Source organism: Coffea arabica, chromosome 7e (genome assembly GCF_036785885.1).
Source record: "Coffea arabica cultivar ET-39 chromosome 7e, Coffea Arabica ET-39 HiFi, whole genome shotgun sequence".
Taxonomy (NCBI): Eukaryota; Viridiplantae; Streptophyta; class Magnoliopsida; order Gentianales; family Rubiaceae; genus Coffea; species Coffea arabica.
Genome location: NC_092323.1, coordinates 9,834,275 through 9,855,829, shown reverse-complemented (window position 1 = coordinate 9,855,829; position 21,555 = coordinate 9,834,275). Strand labels below are relative to the sequence as shown.

At 35.8% G+C, this 21,555-nt stretch overlaps 1 protein-coding gene across 1 annotated transcript; it reads left to right on the top strand.

The window, feature by feature from the left end:
- Positions 1 to 14,120: 14,120 nt before the first annotated feature.
- LOC113700946 (NEP1-interacting protein-like 1) lies at positions 14,121 to 16,139 on the top strand. The gene is made up of 5 exons (XM_027221375.2): positions 14,121 to 14,416; positions 15,057 to 15,235; positions 15,396 to 15,479; positions 15,562 to 15,729; positions 15,827 to 16,139. Exons 1-5 carry the CDS (start codon positions 14,254 to 14,256, stop codon positions 15,947 to 15,949), a joined length of 717 nt encoding a protein of 238 aa, XP_027077176.1. The 5' UTR covers positions 14,121 to 14,253; the 3' UTR covers positions 15,950 to 16,139.
- The last annotated feature ends 5,416 nt before the right edge of the window (positions 16,140 to 21,555 follow it).

Here is a 21,555-nt window from a genome sequence, read left to right as displayed (position 1 = left end):
AGATCATTATCTGAGTTATGAAGATCATTTTGTTTTGTACCGCCTATGTGAATTTCCGGTGGCTGCGAGTCTCAATTCACTGTCAACTGATCACACACTGACAACCTTCAAATTGGACATATCACACACAATACAACTCCAGTATGTCTTTGCCACAAAACAATAATTCTCCACCATCAAGTTGTTTTGGTCCCAAATTCCTAATTTCATTAAAGCACACATCACAGTTTGAGCACCTCCAAAAATCTAATGATGAGAAACAAATTTGAGACTCAAATTTGACATATTTATTTATCAAGGCATTGATAACTGCGATATTTGAAAAATTGGTGAAAAAAATTAGAATGTTTCGGTTTAAAGATTTCAAACCATAGTTGCAATATTGACACATAAAGAATATGTGTTATTTTTTCATCCACTAGAGTTTTTTTTCTTTTTTCTTTTTTTTGAATCCAGCTGAGTTTTTTCATACTAAGATTTTAATAGTGCAATTTCTTTGTCTAATAGACATCGATCCAATGAGAGGTGTTATGAAATTAATAAATAGTTAAGTATAGACGTCTATGCGTCCCTCAAAATATTATATTAGAACATTCATCCGTACGTTTTCAAGGTTTTATTGATGTACATCTTGTGATTCGTTTGTGTGCTAGAATAATTTCAACTTATACTTCAAGATTGGCTATATGCATTTGGACGCGATAATATGATAATACCCAATCCGGGCTCTGGCCGACGTGCACTTACTTTTAATAAACTTCGGAAAAGTTTCCAAATTTGCTGGCATCTACTTTTTTTTTTCAGAAAATATTTTTTATTCTTTATTTTTTTTCGTTTTAAAAGCTCTTCTTAAGGGGTCAAGTTGTAGAAACAAGAGGTATCAAAAAAGGCTATACCAAAGATGCTGTTATCTACTTTGTTTCAGAAAATATTCCTCCTTTTTTTAAAATTTTGTTCTTTTAAAAACGCTTCATAAAAATGCAATCCAAACTCCACCATGGACTCCAATTCATGTGTTTTCTTTATACCACAGGTCTTGTTTGGAAAAGGATAACGGGTCAAGTTGTATAAACAAGAGAGATCAGAAGATGCTTTGTCAAATTGTGGTGCTAGCTACATTGCTGCTAAGGGGACAAAGAGGAAGGGGAAAAGTGGAGAGCAAGCTTTACAAGGGGAGCCTTACAAGGTGAAGGGAAAAGAGGATTGAGAATTGAATAAAATATCTTAGGATCACTTACTAATGTTCCCACCTGCCAAGCTAAGTCTCGGGCAAAACAACTTTTCAAACTTTAATTATCTACTTTGATTCCTCTTTTAATCCTTGTTACTACAACTCTATATAAATAATTGAGCATAGTAGTTTCAAATTTGCTACAACTCATCAATGATCATAGAGTTGAGCACTGATTTACTGATTCAAAACGTAAAGCCTAACTAAGGGAAATTTTTTTTCGATCTCTAAATTGAAGCTTGGGTACTCTCACAAACACTCTATTATTATACATCTATTTTTTCAAACAAAAAATTATAGTAGAAGAGGGTGTCGAGAAGGGAAGGGAAAAAGGGTTTGAATCCAAGGCCTTAAAATTTTGAACTCGTAAATATTATACATCTGTATAAATATTGGTTAGATAAAAAGAGGCTAAGCAAGAAAATGTTCATGAGTGAATGCAGTGTTATTGGATGGCTGCTTCTGGAGTCTTGATACGTGACTACACAAAGAATCAGTCATGTTGCACATCCAAGAATAACTCTGGAAGAAAGATAAGCTTCTGTGTGTGGTTACAAATTCGGCCAAATCGAGATTTCTGGATAGTGTCTGTTAGTACGGGGCAATTCCTGTCAAGATAATTCTTCGTGGACTTGATGCATCAAAAGTTTGCACATGGTTTTGAGGTAGCCTATCAATTGGCCTGCACCGATCAGTTTCTTGGCCACATGTTTGTGAAGCTACCTAGATAAACTTGTGTCTTCTACCAGTTTCGCGTTTCTTCAACCATAAAGTCATCAACTTGAGCTAAAAGTAACTACAGAGAGGGAAAGCTCGAATACTTCACGAACTTGATAGAAATACGTACGAGGCACTGATCTAGTATATAAACGGTATACAGCTAATTGTCATCAACAAAATTCTGTGGAAATCTTGGGCATTGAATGGAAGAATTTTCACCATATTAAATTCAGACATGCTGGGCCGGATTACCTGTTTCAATGAAGTTTTTTTTTTCTCATTTTTTTGATATTTTTACTCACGTATGTGTCTCTTCAAATAAAGTTTGCCACCAGCATTGCATTATGTGCTAGAATCACATTAACTTTTAGTTTCTATATTTTATTTTCTTGATCCTTTTCGAACATATTGCTGAGGGTAGTATTTTCTTCAAAAAAAACAAGGGAGGGCCCTCTTGTTTCTTTCCCTTTTTTGGGATAGGCCTCTTTCGCTTTTCAAGAAATTAGTAGTTTGCATGTTGTTGAGGTAATGTACTAATCTGGAGATATATGGTTTACTTTCTTTCGGTGGGGACGTGTGCATGGCATGGTTTCCAGATTTGTATATCCACCAACTTAATTTGCGTATCTTCAACCATAAACGTGAGTTGAAATGTCACCTAAAAGTAATTAAAAGGAGTTGATGCTTTTTGTTTAATTTATTTACTTTTTCTTGTCATGGTTCCTTGTAAAACTCTTGGCATAGCAAATAAGAAGATTTCCTCCCCTCTAAATTTTCAAAAGGAAAAGACAACTTGATGGAAATTTTGCAAATCAAGTGATCAGAAAAAATAAAATCATCATCACAGTACACTTCCCGGTCGGTTGATAATGGAAGGTTAGGACGCTTCACGAAATTGGAAGTGTGAAACATTAATCTTTGTCATTGCCTATATATGTTACTCGGACTCTTCACCTTGCCTTGCCATACCCATGTTTTTGCATTAGAGTGGCTATGTTGGCTGGCGGGACTTTAGTGCCTGACTCCGGATAACATAGGTTATTGCTAATGATCATTAATACAATATGCATTTTGTGGAATAGAGTCTATGTATATTGACACAGTATTAAGGTTAATTTTTTGAACAAATCTGATTTTAGTTTTCCTTTTCTGGCCTTTCTTGAACTGACTAGTTACAACATTTAATGTTGTCTAAAAGAATGGTAGAGTGTCCTAATAATTCTCGTGATTTAACATCTCAACCCAATGCAACAAATTCATCACCTCATAGAAGATTCCGTATCATAGTGACGATTTTGGCTTAAATTTTGTAACTCCATGCCTTCTTGACGAGCACTTGAACTGTTGAACATGTCCATAATGGCGAATTCTTGATCTATCTTGACTATATTGTGCGACAAAACATAACAAAGATAATTAGACAACTTGGGTAAGAAAGAAATATTCTTGTCTTCAATTTGGGAGATTCAGTTTTGATCCCATTTTCTCATCTCTTCTACATACTGCATAACGTTAATTTGTCTTTGAACAGAAGTTATTTCATTTTTATCAGGCGAGAGAAATGTCAAATAGGAAAGATGGCATGCTCACGTATGTCAAGATGTTAAACCAAATTCCCATGCTCACTCACAATCCCACAAATGTGGGGCACCCTCATGTGGATGATTTCGTTCGCTTCATCTGTTATGTGTTTAGGTACGCAGATTTTTCCATATGTGCGTATTATTGTTCATCCTTAGTTGTCTCTTTTTACTTAACAGAGGTCAGGTTTGGCCCTCCTCTAATTCGATGTACTCTTTTCGATTATAAATAAATTAAGGGATGGCATCCCTATTTAAAAAAAAAAGGGGGGGGGGGGAAAGATGGTCGTCTATTCGGTTTCTGGAGATAAGTAGAATGATGAGACCGGTTGAATTGATCTTGTTTTGGATTATTAATATTAATAACATTTCCATCATTAAAATAAAGTGTGGAGGTTGAGATTAGGTGGTTTAAGCAATCAAATTTGGGTTGAGCTAATATATTAGGAGACAGAGACCATTCATGCGTAGTGGAGTCAATTTCGGAAGAAAAGGGGAACTAAGATCGATCAAGTTGAATTTCTAATATCAAATACCCTCATGGTGCATGCTCTTCTTCTGCTGCAGATTATTTTAGTACATGGTCACCTTACATTTTTCATATCTAAAGTCTACCATTCTTGAATTATTCTGGATATTTTTCTTTCACATGTTTAGCTCCACTTGCTTTTGCAACTAAATGAGCAGATAATTCATTCAAGGATTGCTTTAATGCCTGTCTATTACCAGTGTGTGTGTGTTCTTAATTTTCAAGAAAACAATAATTTTACTGGTCCATCAGATTCATAAATTCATTATTGACTTAGCAATTGGTCACAGTATAACCTCCTCAAATGTGGATCAATTTGTCAAATGAATCACGTGTAATGATGTTAGGTTTGTGTGGGATTTGACATGAATGCTTACTGGATTAGTTATTTCACCTGATTGCTTGGAAAATCTTTTACTTAATCAGCTGATTGCTTAGAAAATCTTTTACTTAGTAGAGAATTTAACTGCATGAACATGTGCAAACACAAGATATTCTCAGAGTTGGAGACCAAATACGTTAGTTAGTAAAACAGGGTTTCCACCATTGCTTTCCCCGGATCCTTAACTATATTGTGGTTCAGAAATCTGATCCCTCTCCTGGCTTCCTGCGTTTGGTTGTTGAAGCTAGTTTTTGAGATATCATCATCAATAACAGCGTTTGGACTGTTACGTTATCATTGCTCAAGAAAACCTTTTAATATCATCAAGATTTCGACCATATATCAAGAGATCTTATAAGAAACCATTTTTCCGAAGCTCGTACATGGACGGATATTTACCGCAATGCAATTTTTGTATGGACCGTCCTGAGCCATTGAAGCCCACGACTTCATGGGGTTGCTGAAGAACATATTGCAGAATCACCCATGTCAATCTCAGGGAAAGAATTGAGTAAAATGTATTTCGACACAAGAAAAGGTAGTACAACTAATACTTGATTTTTGACTTTGTTGGTGCCTCATGAGTCACGACTAAAGTACAAACACAGTTCTTTGTCTTCCTAAAGCTAAAAGCCCCGTCGTGATTTCCAAGCTGCAGCTACCAAATAGAGATTTTTGATAATCCTAACCACAAACAATTACCATTCTATCAGAAATCAATATTGGTTAGTACGTACTCCTGAGTGGTGAGAAATCAATATAGGGAATTGTTTTAGGACCATTTGGTTTTAATTAGGAACATCTGTTTAGTCACTTTTTTACTTTTTGAAATATATATATATATTCTCATAAATGCTTGTGGAGTTTTGGTGCCTGACTTCATGAACCGGACTGGATTACTAATGGTGGTTAAGTTAATTAACTGCATACGATAACTAAGAGTCATATGACATATTATACTCCAATGCAATGTCTTTAGAGGAAGAATTTTCATGTCCATAAATACTGCCATTATAGAGATTTCTAGACATCGTCTGCCAATCCATAATGTGACATAATCCGTGGACTTAATGCATCAAACTTTGCCTGCTCTTGAGGTAATATCTACTGATCTGGAAACTACTTGCCACGGATTTACTTCTAGATTTGTCTCTCTACCAGCCTTGGGTTTATTCAACTAAAAAACTTGATTTGAAATCTAGCCTAAAAAGTGATTAAACAACGGGCTGTTTTATTTAGTTGGTTTACCTTTTCTTTTCCAGGTTCCTTATAAAACTCTTAGCAGAAAAAAATATTACCAGTTCGATGGATGGCCCTCTAGACATTCAAGAACCCAAAAACTAATAATAATAATTAATACTACTACAATCTTGCAAATGGTGTATGCAGAAAGCATCACCCAAACACACTTCTTGGATACTTCACGAACGTGATAGAATTATTAGACATTAGCTTTTATCATTGTTGTACACAATGGGTTGTCGTGGATTAACATGGCAAAGATATTGTGTGGAAGTCTTGAACGAGGAAATAATGAAGAATTTGCATCATATTATATTAAGATATGCACCAATGATATCCTGGGCCATATTACACCTATTCCATTATTTATTTTGTCCTTTTTGAACAGATTATGTACTTAAAATATATGTTGTTGGTAGGATGGTCTCCTGAATAATTCTCTTGATTTAACATTTTAACTCCGTGGGAATTTAACAGTACTGTCGCGTCTATATTTGGGAGCAAAAACATCACCTCATACAAGAATCCATGATGCTGACGGGTTCCCGTTCCAAATTTGTACCCAAGGATTGAATGATCTTGATAAACCATCTCCCTAGTCCTTCTTGCTTGTTATCGTTTTGACAAAAAAAAAAAAAAAAAATCTCCCTAGCCCTTCTTGAGTAGGTGGTACTTGAACATCGATGTACAGCCAAAGCCCAGTAAATTATTATACAACATGTAACAATGACGAGTTGTGAAATTAATAAAGAAATATCCTTGACTTGAATTATTCTCGCTCACATTTTCTCCCCCTTTCTCGTCTCTTCTTAAGTGCATTTCCAATTATTTGACTAAGAACAGAAGTTTTTTCACGGGAATGTGGAAATTATTATGCTTTATGCGGTTTCTAGAGGTAATAAGACGGGTTGATTTGATGTGGTTTTCTTTTCAATTATTGGTAACATGATTTTCTATAATTTCTTGAAAAAAATAAGAGGAAAACGGATTCCGGGTTTCGCTTTTGAGGCAGAACACATGCACGCTACTCCATTTAAATACTGTGTGAGCGTTGAGATTAGGTAGTATAATAAGCAAAGGAAAGCCATTTAAGCAATCAAATTTGGTTAAGTCATATATTAGGTAACATAAATCATCATGGGCACTACTAGCTAGAGCTAACTTGATCAACTAAAGGTATTTATAAGATCGAGTTGAGAGATTCTAACATCAGCTCACCTCATGATGCATACGTCTTCTTTAGACATGATCCTCGTAAGAATTTGGCATCCAGCTTGTGTAGTTTTGAGGTGGTCGAGACACTTGATTAACAAACAAAAGACTTGCTTTTGCAACTAGACTACTAAATTAAGTGATATGTAATCCAAACAAGTAATGATCGCCAACAATATTCAATTTCTTAAGCTTGTTGGTCCCCAGTTTTGCAAATCATCATTCATGGGAAATCTTTTGTATCTTGCGTGGCCGGCCTAACTCGATCGCCAAAGTTTTTTTAGTCATTTGTGGTACTCATACGTTAGATCGATCCATGTGTGGTTTGATGTCAACCCACAGGACACAATAAGCTTATACACTAAGTCTGCCATTATCCAGTGCGTCAACAAAAAGTAGAAATCGCGTAGCAAATAAGATAATCCAGTCATGTAAAACAAGGGCATTAATACTTGGGGAAAATCCTGACTCGCACTTCAGTCTACAGGGACACAAGTTAGAAGCGAATGAAACAGGAGCATGAATAATGTTGCCAGCTAGTGCTGATACATTCGATCGGTTGCCAAAAGGATAAGGAACTGAGGAGAAGAAAAGGAAAGCCAATTGGCAATCCGGCCCAATCAAGTAGCTAGATTTATTGCTTGTAGCGAAGGGAGTTACGCTGCTTAATTGTAGTAGAAGAAAAAGCATGTTCGTTAAACATTTCTCTCCGGTTTAGATATATCTAGCAGGCTGGGGAGTTCGTTTATTGGCCAAATCTAGAAGTACGTAATTACTAGTTAGTCGAGTAGTATGGAAATTTTCCAGACTCTACTGGTTTCTTGCTGAGTAGAGGAGTTCAGGATTTGTTTCTACTGATCAAGATCTCGTAATATTGGAGCAAACTTACATTTACTAACAGTTGTTAGGTCAAGTAATAAAGAGCTTGATACCCCTTAATCAAGATTTCGATTTTGAATCTTATGGATGAAGAGAATAATAATGTTGGAAGAGTAACCTCCAGAAGAAAGAGTCCGACAACATTTTATTTTTCCTTTTTGGGGATGGTGGTGGGTTGGAGGTTGGGGGGTTGGCTCTATGGTGGTTGGTTTTGGCTCGTCTTTCAAAATTTTAAGGTACTATATAATTAATTTCATGCCTAAAAAAGGGAAGTAAGAACAAAGCAAAGTAAAACGGCACGACCAAGATTTTTTACGAGTTAGTTGGTAATTTTTTGTTTACCACCTTCTAGTTTTAATCATTCTTTTTAGAAGTTTCATATGTAAACCTACAAAATGCTTCTTTGCATCAACCTTTTAAATAATGGAATTCCATCCGCTATGGAATAATGAGATTTGTCGATGCCTCTCGTCTCAGGAAACTATGAATTACACTTAGGGTCTGTTTGGTTGGAAGTAAAATATTTTCCTTGGGAAAATACTTTCCGTGGAAGTAATTTTCCATGAAAATCATTTCCCTTTCATCATTTTCAGGTGTTTGGTTAGCTTATTGAAAATATTTTCTTACTTCATTTTTCTGGTGTTTGTTTAACTTTTGAAATATTTTCACTTTTATCTCTATCCTTACTTTCTACACATTATAACTACATACTTCTTCCCATGCAAAATAAGAAAATTTATCTCATTGTTTAACTTTAAAAAATCTTGGAGAAATGTATATATGAATAAAAAATATCTCCTTAAGCAATAAACAAATTGCTGGCTATTTAGTGTCAAATATCAATCACATGCAATGCTTATTGTGACATATATCTTGCACTCTCACTGCTGAAAGTTTCTCTAGAAAAGAATGTCCCTATTATACATAATTACTAGCATAGGATGAGCAGGATGAAGTTTTTTTTTTTATTTTGAATATACTAGGGGGAGGGTTGGGTGGTATGGAGGAGGGAGTGTAAGGAAGAAGTCTTGGGTTCGAATCCTCCTGTTTACACTAAAAAAAAAAAAAAGAACATACTACAAGATGTTTTCAGTAAGTTTGGAACATACTACAGGCGGGATGCATGCATTTCGGAAAACAACTTCAGTAAGTTTAGAAAGGAAGTTGTTTTCCATAAGATGGGTGAAAATATTTTACATAGGAAAATGTTTTCAGTAACTTTTGTGCAACCAAACACGGGAAATTAGGAAAATATTTTCCTGGAAAACATTTTCATCCGAAACAGACGGACCCTTAATGTCCGAGAAATAACATCAAGATGCTATTCATCTTTCATTTCTTTTTCCGAGTTACTTTTGTTAGTTGAGTATTTTCTTCAGTCAGTTTCAATTGCCAAGGACCCATGACAATATTGCTATCCAACAGCGAAATTTGATGGTGCCTCCATCGACTCTCGACATTTCTTCGTCTATTTCCTTAGTTGTTAAGGCAAACTTCATCGAGAACAACGGTAATTCAGTATGCGGTCGTAGTATTGCTTGCCAGCTTTATCAATTAATTCTGCATTGATTGATAACGTGAAACCGCGGTATATGAAGGACGGGGCTGACAATTTGAATTTTATCTATTGACTTGGGTCTCACAATGTCTGATATAAACAGGTATAATTTAAGTAATATTTTTTATTGCCACGACCATACATTCTTATAATTTAATCTATCATATTTTACGAAAAGATGGTCTAAAGAAACTGTATAAATGACAGCATACAGATCCGACTAGATCAAAAACGTGCTCTGACACCTCCTTTAAATTTTTTTCACTTTGAGTCGAGTTTTCGTTATACTTTTCCCTACTTGAGAGAATAGCATTTGGTCCGGTGATGCTTCAGCCTCTTCTGGGTTATTCTTGGATCTCCTTAGGTCCGCCCCCTCCCCCTAATGTAGGATAGATTAGATTATAGAACAGTTATCGTCTCGAAAAAAAAAAAAAAAAAAGGAGAATAGCATTTGCTTTTGCAAGCAGAATGAAGCGGAATTCATTCTTGGATTGGGATGAAATGAAACAATTGAGAAGATACCTCGATTCTCATGGCATCATCTGTATTCTTGGCTCTCCTCCTTTTGTAATGGCTAGCATTATTATTGTTTTGAGGGCGGGGAATGCAACGCAAATATTTTAACAAAGTCAACTAAACGGGAAGGCGGTTTGGTGTTGTCCTTCCTTTTCCACTGAGGGGATGTCGTGGCTCTTCTTTCGTTTCCTAAATTCAAAAGAAGCATAAATTTGCCAGGTGTGGACTTCTGAAATTTTAAGCCTCTGGCGCCGCCAAGAAAGTTTAGTAGTAGTATGAAATTTTCTACGTAAATTACTAATTTATTCCGAGCAGACGTGGTGGTTTTTGTTCCAAATCTTTTTCAATAAATATATAAATGTTGGTCCAAATGCACTTGCGAAAAGTACCTTTGCGATTATTCCAATGATGAATTGCTGAACAAAGACCATTTCAACTAATCCCAGACTTTACGTTATTTTTTCTCATTCAACTATTCCTAGTGCAGTCGTGGAAAAAAACCCGTCATCATCAACACCGGGTTAAATTACAGCCACCCTGAGCATTAGCAATCAAATTGGTTGATGGGTACAAATGACGGAACAAAAGAACTTGGGCATTGTCATATGAATTGTGTATTGGTCAAAAGCTTATTATAATTAGCCATGCTAATTCTCTCGGTGGGTCTATATTTAGCAACTGTGAAGAAGCTTATTATATATAGCACACTACTTTATGTGGTAATATTCTGCTTATCATTTTCCTATGGACGATTTCCATTTTGGATGATTGAACTCGTATCACTTTACATCATAAATTTCAATTTTAGATATTTTGTATCATAAACTCTTAATTGTGGATACTTTACACCCTAAACTCTCAAGTTGGTCAAATTTAATTCTAATCAATGACTACGGTCACAAAATTAATGAGATAAAGAGCTATAAAAATTAATGCGATCCTTTAATTTTGTTGACCACTTTTAGTACATATCATTGATTTATAAGGTCTCGATTACTAATATTATTAGCAAAATTAACAAGATAATATACATTAATAACAATGTATTGTTTTATTTTTGTTATGTTATCTTGACACCTTTTGAGCTTTGACTACTTTCAGCACATTATCATTGATTTATTGTGTCCTTTATGCCGTTAATTTTTCTAGAGTTGTCATTCATTGGAATTAAATGGGACAAATTTGAGAGTTTATGGTGCAAAATACCAAAAATTAAGAGTTTAGGGTGTGTGTTCAAAATTTAAATTTAAGGTGTAAAGTAGAAAAGTGATACAAATTCAAGGGTATAAAGTAAAATTTATCCTTTTTTCATATTGTCAAAAGGTACAGTAGGTGCTAAATGCTTGGTATAATTAACAATAATTCTTTTTTTTTTTTTTTTTATGAAAGAGTGCATTCCTCTGTTCTAGAGTTAATGTACTCTACAGAAGTAAATCAATTTTTTTTGTCAAAAATTGTCAAAAGCACTTTGAAAATATGTTATGGAAAATATTAGAAAAGTTCTTTAAATGAGGTAGTGAGAATGTTAACTGCTAATCGCACTTTGCAAATAATAAACGATAGAAAGGGCATTTGTACTGGGATTGATCTTTTTAATAGCTGCCACTTAACTTTTTAAGTATTGTTGTCCGCACAGAAATTAGCTTCTTGCTGTTTGTGTTTTCATAGCGGCTAATTGAGTGGGGAAAATAAATGATTTGTTTAGGTGTACTTAAAAAAAATAATTAAATATGCATTTGCTCTTTACAATGGTAAGTTGTGATTAATGAGTGTCATCGGGTCCTCAAGAATAAAATGATACAAATACAGAACATTTAAATAACAAAAATAATAGTCATAACATTAAATGAAAAGACCAAAAATGTATATGTGTCCAAATGAGCATCGTTAGCACACTTGAATTCCATCTAAACTACCGTGTACATACATACTTAAACAATTATTACACTTATTTGTATTTACGCACTTTTTCTAATTAATGCTAGTTTTTTTGAAAAATTTAATACCTGAATTACATCTTAACCGGTGTGTGTAATGGACACCTATTAGACAGATCCATTTCTTTAGTTGTGGGGAATATTCTGGCCTAAAAAATAGTGTATTAATCTGAATACAAAATATCAAAGAGTATTCTTGAAACAGAGAATTACCGATTCAATCATCTACTATTAAAACGCGTAATTAAGAGACAAAGCTAGGCGAGGGTACGTCTCTGAGAAGAAGCTCTAATCAGTACGTTTCTCAACAAAATCTCTCAAATAAAATCGTGGCCGGCGATTTAAGTCCTTGCCCTCGCTAAAATTTGGTAGATGTCATGCTTAAACTTTAATTTTGAGATTTGGCCCTTTGGGTCCACTTCAGAAGGAACTTTCTTTGAACTATCACAGTTGAAAGTGATTAATTGCTACTAATGGCATTAACACTTGATAATAAATTCGACTGCAAATACGCGCATCTGCAATTTCTGTTCGGACAGTATTAAAAAAAAAAAGAAAAAGAAAAAGAAAAAGGAATAGGGCCTGTGAATTCTGTGATATTGCAGCAAGCCCACTGGCGGGGAAAGAGAAAAGGTGTTTAAGAAACAGTGCGAAAACCTCTCTGCACTTTAATTAAGAGCTGAGCTGAGACGGCAGAGATGGTGACCCTTCCATTGTAGTCAGCCTCATATAATGGAGCCTTGGGATTAAATAAATAGTATTGTTAAGCTTTGAAATAATTATTAGTACATGATTATAGTTTTGTAGAATTATATATATATATATATTTTTATATATCAGCAAGACTTTTTCCACACATTTCTTTTTTGTCTTCGGGATACAAATTTTAATGAAAATGTTTTAGGGCATATTGTACTATTTTGATATTGGTTTTTGATACAAACTTTTATCTGCTACGAAATGTTTTTTATAATCACCTAATGTCAACACAATAAACAAAAATGAGGCAAAAATGTATATTCATGATTCTAACTAAATGAGAATGGAATAAAGGGTAGAAGGGAACTATGAATGGACTTGGAGATGAAAGTCCACCCCCACCACCTCAACAACAAAATTTGGAAAAAAATGAACTTGAAGCTGACAGAGGAATAAATTCGAACCAGCCCCTTGAGCTGTTCTCGACAAGAAAAAGAAAACAGGATCTGTTGTAGTAGTAATTTTTTTTATTAAAAAGGATCAGGAATAATTCTTCACCTATTCCTTTGATAATTCGAACCCGCAATCTATTGATCACCGGTAAATCGTCTTATGAATTAAGTCACGTCTCATTGTCAAATATAGCATAATTTAGCAAACCCTCACAAAAACTTGTTCCCAAAGCTAGTTTTGACACCAAAAAAATAAGAAAAGTTTTTCTTTACAGTAAAAAAGAACAAAGGAGGATAAAAAATGGTAGAAGAGGCAACTAGAAAATTAAAGGAAAATGAAAATTGAAAATATATCATTCTCTCTTTTTATTTTCTTTTTAATTTTCTTTTTTTCCCATTGCTTTTGGATTGAGGGAAAACGAGTGTTAGACTCGGCATGTGATCATTTGTTGGACCATTTAACCCCAAACCAAACAAACACGCTCAGTTTTGTCAAAGGGAGGCTTCGCTTTCTCGTGCCTCTGAAAACGTAGCGGAGCAACGTGTACTAGGGAATCATACATGCTATAATTATTCAACGGCAAAAAGAAGCACAACAACAAAACTGATTTACGAACCTAAGTAGTCAGATGAAATTCACCGAACAGCCACCAGGGTTGGCCGCAGGTTAGCAGTTACGAATCTAATCATCGTGTGTTCGAGCCCCTTTTTACTGGTTGTGTCTTCTTGAAAGGGTGCACAGTCATAGGGTATTAGTCCAGCAGCATAAATTGGGATATCCCTTGTATTGATAAAAAAAAAAAAAAGTAAAATAAAATTTACCGAATAGTGACAATCTTTATTTAGGAATCACTGCTGTAAATTGTACATACTAGATGGCATAATTTTCACACAAAGGAAAACAAGAAGTAAAAGAAACAAGAAAAAGCCTGTGAAATATTGAAATAAAGAAGGGAATCCACAAGTCCCACAGGACAAGAAGAAGAAAAAGTTATAAATCCTCTATTTACACACTACTGATTTCTGCGAAAATTAACAATAGAAGAAAAGCCCAGTTGGTTTATGTGGTTTCCTTTTATCTTCTCTTAAGGACTAAGGACAATATTACGAAAACGCCACCATATGGACCCCCTCTCCTCTTAGTCTTACCCTATGCCCTATATATGTCCAACAACACGTACATAATTAAGCTTAGATATTTCTGTATGTAGCTGGTTCCTTATAGGTTATAGACCTGAACCAAAATCCTCTTTTTCTTCCCAATAAAAAAAAAAAAAAAACCCTTTTCTAAATTCTTGAGATTGGAGACAGAATCCATGGAGTTTTATGCTTATCCATCTCATTCTTTGCCTTCTTCTTCTTCTTTCTCATTTTCATTCAGGAATTTGGCCGATAAAGTTAAACAATATTTCAGCTTTGCAGTTTCTGCTATTATTGGAAATGTATTCTCTGCAATCTTCACCTTTTTCTTTGCACTAGGTGAGTGTTAATCCTTTAGTTTTCCTTTTAATTTAATTGTTTCATTATAATTATCCCGCTTGCCCTCTACCCTGCACTGTTTCTCTTAAAGTTTGCAATTTTGTGGTCAAATGGCCATTGATTCTAGATTTACTTGTGTTATCTGATGTGAATTTGCACATATGCGATCTGGGATGTTGTCGATTTTTCAAATGATGTTGTGTGCAAATTAGCTTGTAGAATTTGCCCATATTTATTTATCGAAAAAAGAGAGAATTTTACTAACCTCCTCCTTTTCTCTCATCTTTAGTTTTGTCTGAGATCTCGCGACTGATAGTTCATAATGTTGCCAAAATTGGTGTATTGCGGTATTGTCTTTAGATCATTTGATACTTGCACGAAAAGCGAGAATCTTTGGAATCATTCTGAAATCTTCTTGAGCATTTTGCTGTAGACGGTTTTTCATCTAAATTTCTCTCTCTCTTAAATTCCCCAAATAGGCAGGGGTTTTGGGCTTCAACCTGTCAGAAATTCATATATGTATATTATGTATGTATTACAAAATGAAATAGGTTTAGGTAATCCTTGGCCTGTGGAACTCTGTTATTTGGTTGGTTAAAGGAAAACTGAAGGGGAAATTAACTTGCTTTTGGTTATGCAGTGGGTACTTTATTAGGAGCTATGACTGGAGCCTTGATAGGCCAAGAGACTGAAAGTGGATTTGTTAGAGGGGCTGCAGTTGGTGCAATATCTGGAGCTGTTTTCTCCATTGAGGTCTTCGAGTCATCCCTTCTCCTATGGCAGTCTGATGAATCTGGCATTGGGTGCCTCCTTTATTTGGTGAGCAAAGTTCTATATTTTCTCATAATCTGAACATCTTAATTGGTGTCCTTAATTCTGCAAATGTATTGCAATTGTGACTTCATTAGCGACTCAGTCATCTTATTCATTGAAAATATGTGTGCCTAATATGTGTAAATATCATGAATTTTTTCATCAGATCGATGTCATTGCGAGCCTGTTAAGCGGCAGACTTGTTCGTGAGCGGATTGGTCCTGCTATGTTAAGTGCAGTGCAAAGTCAGGCAAGAGCAAATTCCTGTTACTCAGAAAATCTTATGTTCTTTTTAATTTTTTCGTTTGCTTATAGTTTTGCTGATGAATCAGATGGGAGCTGTTGAAACGACATTTGAAGAGGTCCCCAACATATTTGACACTGGGGGTGCCAAGGGTTTGCCTGGAGATTCTGTTGAAAAGATACCAAAGATTGTGATCACGGACGATAACAATGTCGATGATTCTGGCGAGCGAGTTTCTTGTTCCGTCTGCCTTCAGGTACTTTTACAAGTTACTCTTTGTATTATGCCATTTGATTATTAGTCCAGAATGCTTGCAAATTCTCATCTAATGTATTGGTTGTTTCTCTGTGCAGGACTTTCAGATTGGGGAGACTGTTAGAAGTTTACCTCATTGTCACCACATGTTCCACCTACCATGCATCGACACATGGTTGGTGAGGCATGGATCTTGTCCATTGTGCAGAAGGGACCTGTAAACTTTCTGTTCTTGTAAATTATACATTAGTATATAGGGTTTCTATTTATTCAATTAAACCCTCAGTTATACCATTTTTCCAAACAGCCACATGTAATTAGCACGAGTTTGTCACGCTTAGTTCAGTCTTGTACTTGATCATCAGTCTTGTAAAAAAATTTTGAGGTTTATGATAGTGATCTGATTCCCTAGTGCTTTCTCGTCATGTGATGTTTTGATCAAAATCTCATATCACTTTTCATGTCAAAATTTCTGTCTTAAAGATGTAGAAAGAGTCGTCTTGAGCATGATTAGGAAGCAGGAATCAAGGGCATGTTTATGGTCTCAAATCTTTTGTTTTTGGTGTTTTTGGGTGGGGGTTGTTTGTGTGTTTGTTCCTGTCCCATAAGGTCATCAGGACCACTTTGTGAGTGTTCTTGGCCGAGGGATATAACCCATATTCGGTCTTCAACGCACTGTACTAGGCGAACTTATCATTTCAAGTACAGGAGATCAATTTTTTACCTACAGCTAATTTGGGGAGTACTCGTCCTCCTATAGGGTATGGCCTTCGTGCCTGCATATGAGGCAAGCCCTTGAGAACTTTCCTGGTCTTGTTATCTGCCTGTCACTCTTTAGTGCCAGAGAAGTGAGCAACACCGACCAGATGCAATTATGAGCCACTGGAACTGGGACCCTGATACAAATGCATCTGTAATTGTTGTTGGTTGTTTACATTTAATTGGGAGCTGGGGACAAGCTTATTTACTCCCTATGTTAGGATTGAAAGAAGACATCCGTGTAGGCCAACGTAAATTATTGGGTCAGTCAAGTTAAAAGACTATTATTGTTTCTTTCTTCTATATCGTCCTTTTAGGTTTAAGTTTGGAGTGTTGAATTGGATTTGACGATAAGTATCCCCAGGAGCAAGTTTGATAGGATTCTCATATATTTTGAAACCTGTTACTTTCAAAGCACTACTATTTGCTTGATAAAAGGACTTATGGTTTTTAGATTAGTTAAAGATTGTGTATTACTATGACTGCCATGAACAGTAGACTTTCAAACTCGTTTGAAGCACAGCTACCAAATTCTGACACTAGAGTCCTACCTGACCAAAGAATGTTACAATAGCTTATGATAATTTTTGTGCTGTATGCTAAGCAACTCAATCCTGAAAGGGTTTCAAGCCTCCTTTGCAAGGAAGGAGAAGGTTTTTTCTTTATTTGAAAGTCAGAGAGTGGAGATAAAAGATGTGAGAATAACTAACATCTTTCGTGTTAATCTAACATCTTTTGTGTTCTCCGAGTGTTATCTAACTGTGTGCGTGTGTTCTTGATCATTTGTGAGAAAAAAAAAACTAACATCTTTGAAATTTCCACCATATTACTACAGGAAATGAGATGAACCTGGATTTTCCTTCCAATTCTCTGACATCCTCACCAATTGCAGTCTGCAAAATGTTGTAGGTTGCCCACAGTACAGCAGTCACTAGGGACTTTTTTTTTGAGGTGTATGCATGGCTCATTAAAGATGATGTTGGGACTAACTTATGAATGGTTAAGTCAATTGATTGTGAATGTGATTTTTACAGCAATCGTTGAAATTGTGGTAGTCATAAATTTGAACGTAGATGTTTCCATAATTTTGTTAGTCTTGTATCTCTAGTTTATTCCACACCTGCCCAAGATGATACACGATGCATCCAAACAGGAATTTATTTTGGGGACCTCTTGTACTGGCAGGGCGGCCCTTGATTGAATTCCGCAGCGAAGAAATCATCAGAATTGTGTTATTTGAAGAGACCTGTATTTTCACCTTAGTAAGCGTACAAGGACTTTATAACTATTTCTAGCTGCAATGCAAAGAGTAACATGCTTAGCACCCACTTAACCACTTGAACTATCAAAGGTTCGTTAATCTAATAAAAATCTTGGTAGAGAAAGATGTGTTGTCAAAAATTATACACCCCCCCCCACCCCCCAAAAAAACAAAAGAGGACTAAGAAGCACTAGGCATCGAGTTCTGGGAGTGTGAAAAATCGAAAAATTTTGATTTACCGATCGAATTCGAATTGAATTTGAATTTTTCAAAATTGGTAATTCGGAATTCGACACTTAAATTGGAATTTCTGATTTCGAATTATGCGAATTTGGTTCGAATTCGGTAATAGAGTTTTTTAAATCGAAATTTTCGATTTCGAATTCATATTTCGAAATCGGAAATCGAAATTGAAATTTCCGATTTCAATTTCGTTTTATAATATATATTATATATAATAATAATATTTTTTATAATATATGTAATATAAAATTTATATTATATACATCTAACAAAAAAGGAAAAAAAAAAGGGAAAAAGGGTTTCCGAATTCGGTGAATTTCGAATTTACTGAATCAAAATCGAATTCGGAACTGGTGAATTCGAAATCGAATTCGATCGGTAATTCTGCTGCCAAATTTTCGAAAAATTCCTAATTCAAACTTCCGAATTGTTGAATTCGAATTCGTTGCATATCCTTATCGGGTTTTATAATAATAATAACAATAGTGACAATTGTATTAATAAGCGATATGTAAGAGCCCTTATAAGCGACTTATAATCTCATCTAGACATGCTCTGGTTCATAATGATGATCGGAGTCGAATCCATCCAAACGTATTTTTCAAACAAGAAAATAGTGGAAAATGGGGGATAAAAATTCAGTACATCAGATTCGGTACATCTGCCATTAGCTCATAACTACCCACATCAAAGACAGACATGTATGACACTTGTCTAAGAGGGTAAGAGTTACATTTAGATGTTGAGTTTTTCATGTCTGAAGTCTGAACTTCGGAATGATGATGGCTTGTCCAAATCTGTGTCGGCAGATATGCTCAAGGTCTTTGGCTTATTGGCTTAACAAGAAAACCGAAGCAGGTATCCTAAGCATTTGGAATCAAACGTGATGGTAATACATACATCATCCCCTTGTTAAGTTGGATAGGAATTGGAATGCATTTGAAAACTAGTGTACATATTTTATTAAACTTGTTGAAAAATTCAAATTATGAATTATACCGTCCAACACCAAACAAAATCATTTTATGAGTATGAAATACATTAAATCCAAATACAAGAAATGGGAAATGCTACGTGGTACAGATTATTTTACACATCCTAGTCCTACATCAGCTTCTTTAAGCCCACATATGAAGATGGTCTTTGTCAGAAGAAGGTTGAAGGAGTTGCAACTTATAAAGTCAATTCACTCGTCATTGTTGATAAGTTTCAAATTGCACCAAAGTGTACAACACGAAAGGATTAGTCTTAACTTGCGAAATGAAGCTTCTTGAGCACGAACTGGGCAATTCGATCCAAATTAGGGAAAATCCCAATCTCATGATTTCGATGTTTCCATACGTTTGACCTCAATTCTGTTGGTTATCATGTAGTATAAGTTACTTCTCCAAGAATACATATCAAAATTAGGACCTCAAAATCTAAAAGATTCCGGTTCGAGTCTCAAAACTTGCGAGTTTTTTTCTAACTTATGCTAGTAGTAGTTGTCTTACTAGTAATGGATTTTTTTTGCCCTTTTTGAGCAAATGGAGGTTAGTTGACTTGTATGTTGAAGGAGCTATAATTTGCATGGGTTAGTTGTAATTTTGTTGTATTGATCTCATAATTGTGGGTTACATCACATGTGATATAATAATGATAATAATAATTAATAATAAAAGCTTAATCTAGCGGAGCTAACATGAAATTGACCTTAATTGTAGCATAAGGCTGAGGTTTTGTCTTTTAGATTGATCGATTTATAAATAGCATTATCTGGTTTTTCTATTTTATTTTGACAAATTCTTTTGCTGGTGGAAAAGTGTTTAACTATGAGCACACGTTTGGTCCAGAGAAAGTAAAAGACAAGAATAAAGGATCCGCACTTGTGATGTTAAATATCGCATTCTAAGGCCCAAGTCTCTGGCTTCATCAAGTTTAAAGAACAAGTACGTACTCTTTTTCCGTGGAATCAATCTTCAAAATCCTGCGACGGTCCAACCCCAAACGGCGGCAACCCAAACTCCATTATGATTCGAGTAGGCTGGGCCTGGGCTTACGTTAGCTTGTCTTGGCTCTTTCGGATTCATCTTAGGTTACCTTGTCACAAAAAACAACGGAAGCTGACGACGAACAGCTGTTGTAGCAGTACTCATTTATTATTTATATCTCTAATGCCTCATCATTTACCTTTTGGTGGAGTTAACCGGTGATCTACAGACCTCAGGATATCTGTAATTCTGAATTTTTTTTTCTCCATTATGAGTTTCCTTTTGAAACAATCTATACAATTTCCATCACTATCTTTTGAATGCCTGTGAAGCCATCATGCGTGCAAGTGTTGCAGAGGATGTAACTCTGTCTTTGTTTTTACAAGAAGGGAAATTTATCAAATTGGTCCCTAATATTTACCAAAAATACTTTTTTAGTCCTTTACATATAAAATCAGCCAGAATGGTCCTTCACATTTAAATTGTGAGCCAATGTGGTCCTATTGCTCGTTTTTGCTCATTTCTCCGACTAAAAATAGCACGCCCCTCTCACATGGTCGTATTTTTAGGGGCAAAACCGGAAACACATTTCATTACCCGTTGAAAGTAAAAGGAATGGACAACCACCAAAATACACATTTCACTTTTGGATCTCAAAGTTTCAAGAAACCCTAAATTGCATCCCCGAATGGTGGCGAAAATCCCAGAAATGTTCTTCTGGAGGGTTTCAAGGTCAAGTTCAGGCCTTTCGGAACTCTTGCCAGAAGGGTCACCTATGCGGCCGGTGGCTCCCCCAATGAGGGCAACAGCACGGTGACCGCAGCGAAGGAACCAAGAGAGAACAATAATGCCAAGGAGATTGCCGAGGTGGAGGCTGTCGACGGTGGGGTTGAAACCACAGTAGACTCGAAGAGGTGGTTGGTTAGGGGCAAAGGAGGAGCAGATGGACCTGAGACTATCGCTGGTGAGAGATTCCAGCAGGCCCTTCTGTTCAAGAATTTCCACCACACTGGAGGAGGTATTGGCGGCATGTGAGCGTGGAAGATGAGAAGCAGCAGCTGCTGCTTCTTGTGAAAGCAAAGTAGAAGTAGAATAAGAAGCGAAGTGGTATCGGTATGGAAATGGTGCAAAAGCTCGGTAGAAGACAAGAACAGGAGGAGGTGGAGGGGGAAGAAGGCAACCTTTTAGTCTGAACAAGGCGACCGCTCCAGCCCCAACAGCAGCAGCAGCAGCCGAAGCCGCCACAGACATCTCTTCTGCTGCTAGATATATATATATATAAAAGGGCATGAAACTAAAAGATCCTTCGAAAAAAAATCAGAATTTAGCAAACGCCAATAGCAGTGGAATGCTGAAAAATGAGATTCGAGCTAAATACACATACTTATTCAACAGCCAACAGCAGTTTCAAGAAACCCATTGTGAAGTCCCATTTCCCGATTCGTTCTGCATCTTTTTTATTTTCTTCACGAATTTCTGGCCAAATTTTTGATTATTTCTCAATCACACCTTACAGGTTTGCCGTCGTCATCATCAGCAGTACATTTCCAAGTAATGCTTGTTAATTCGGGGATGCAATTTAGGGTTTCTTGAA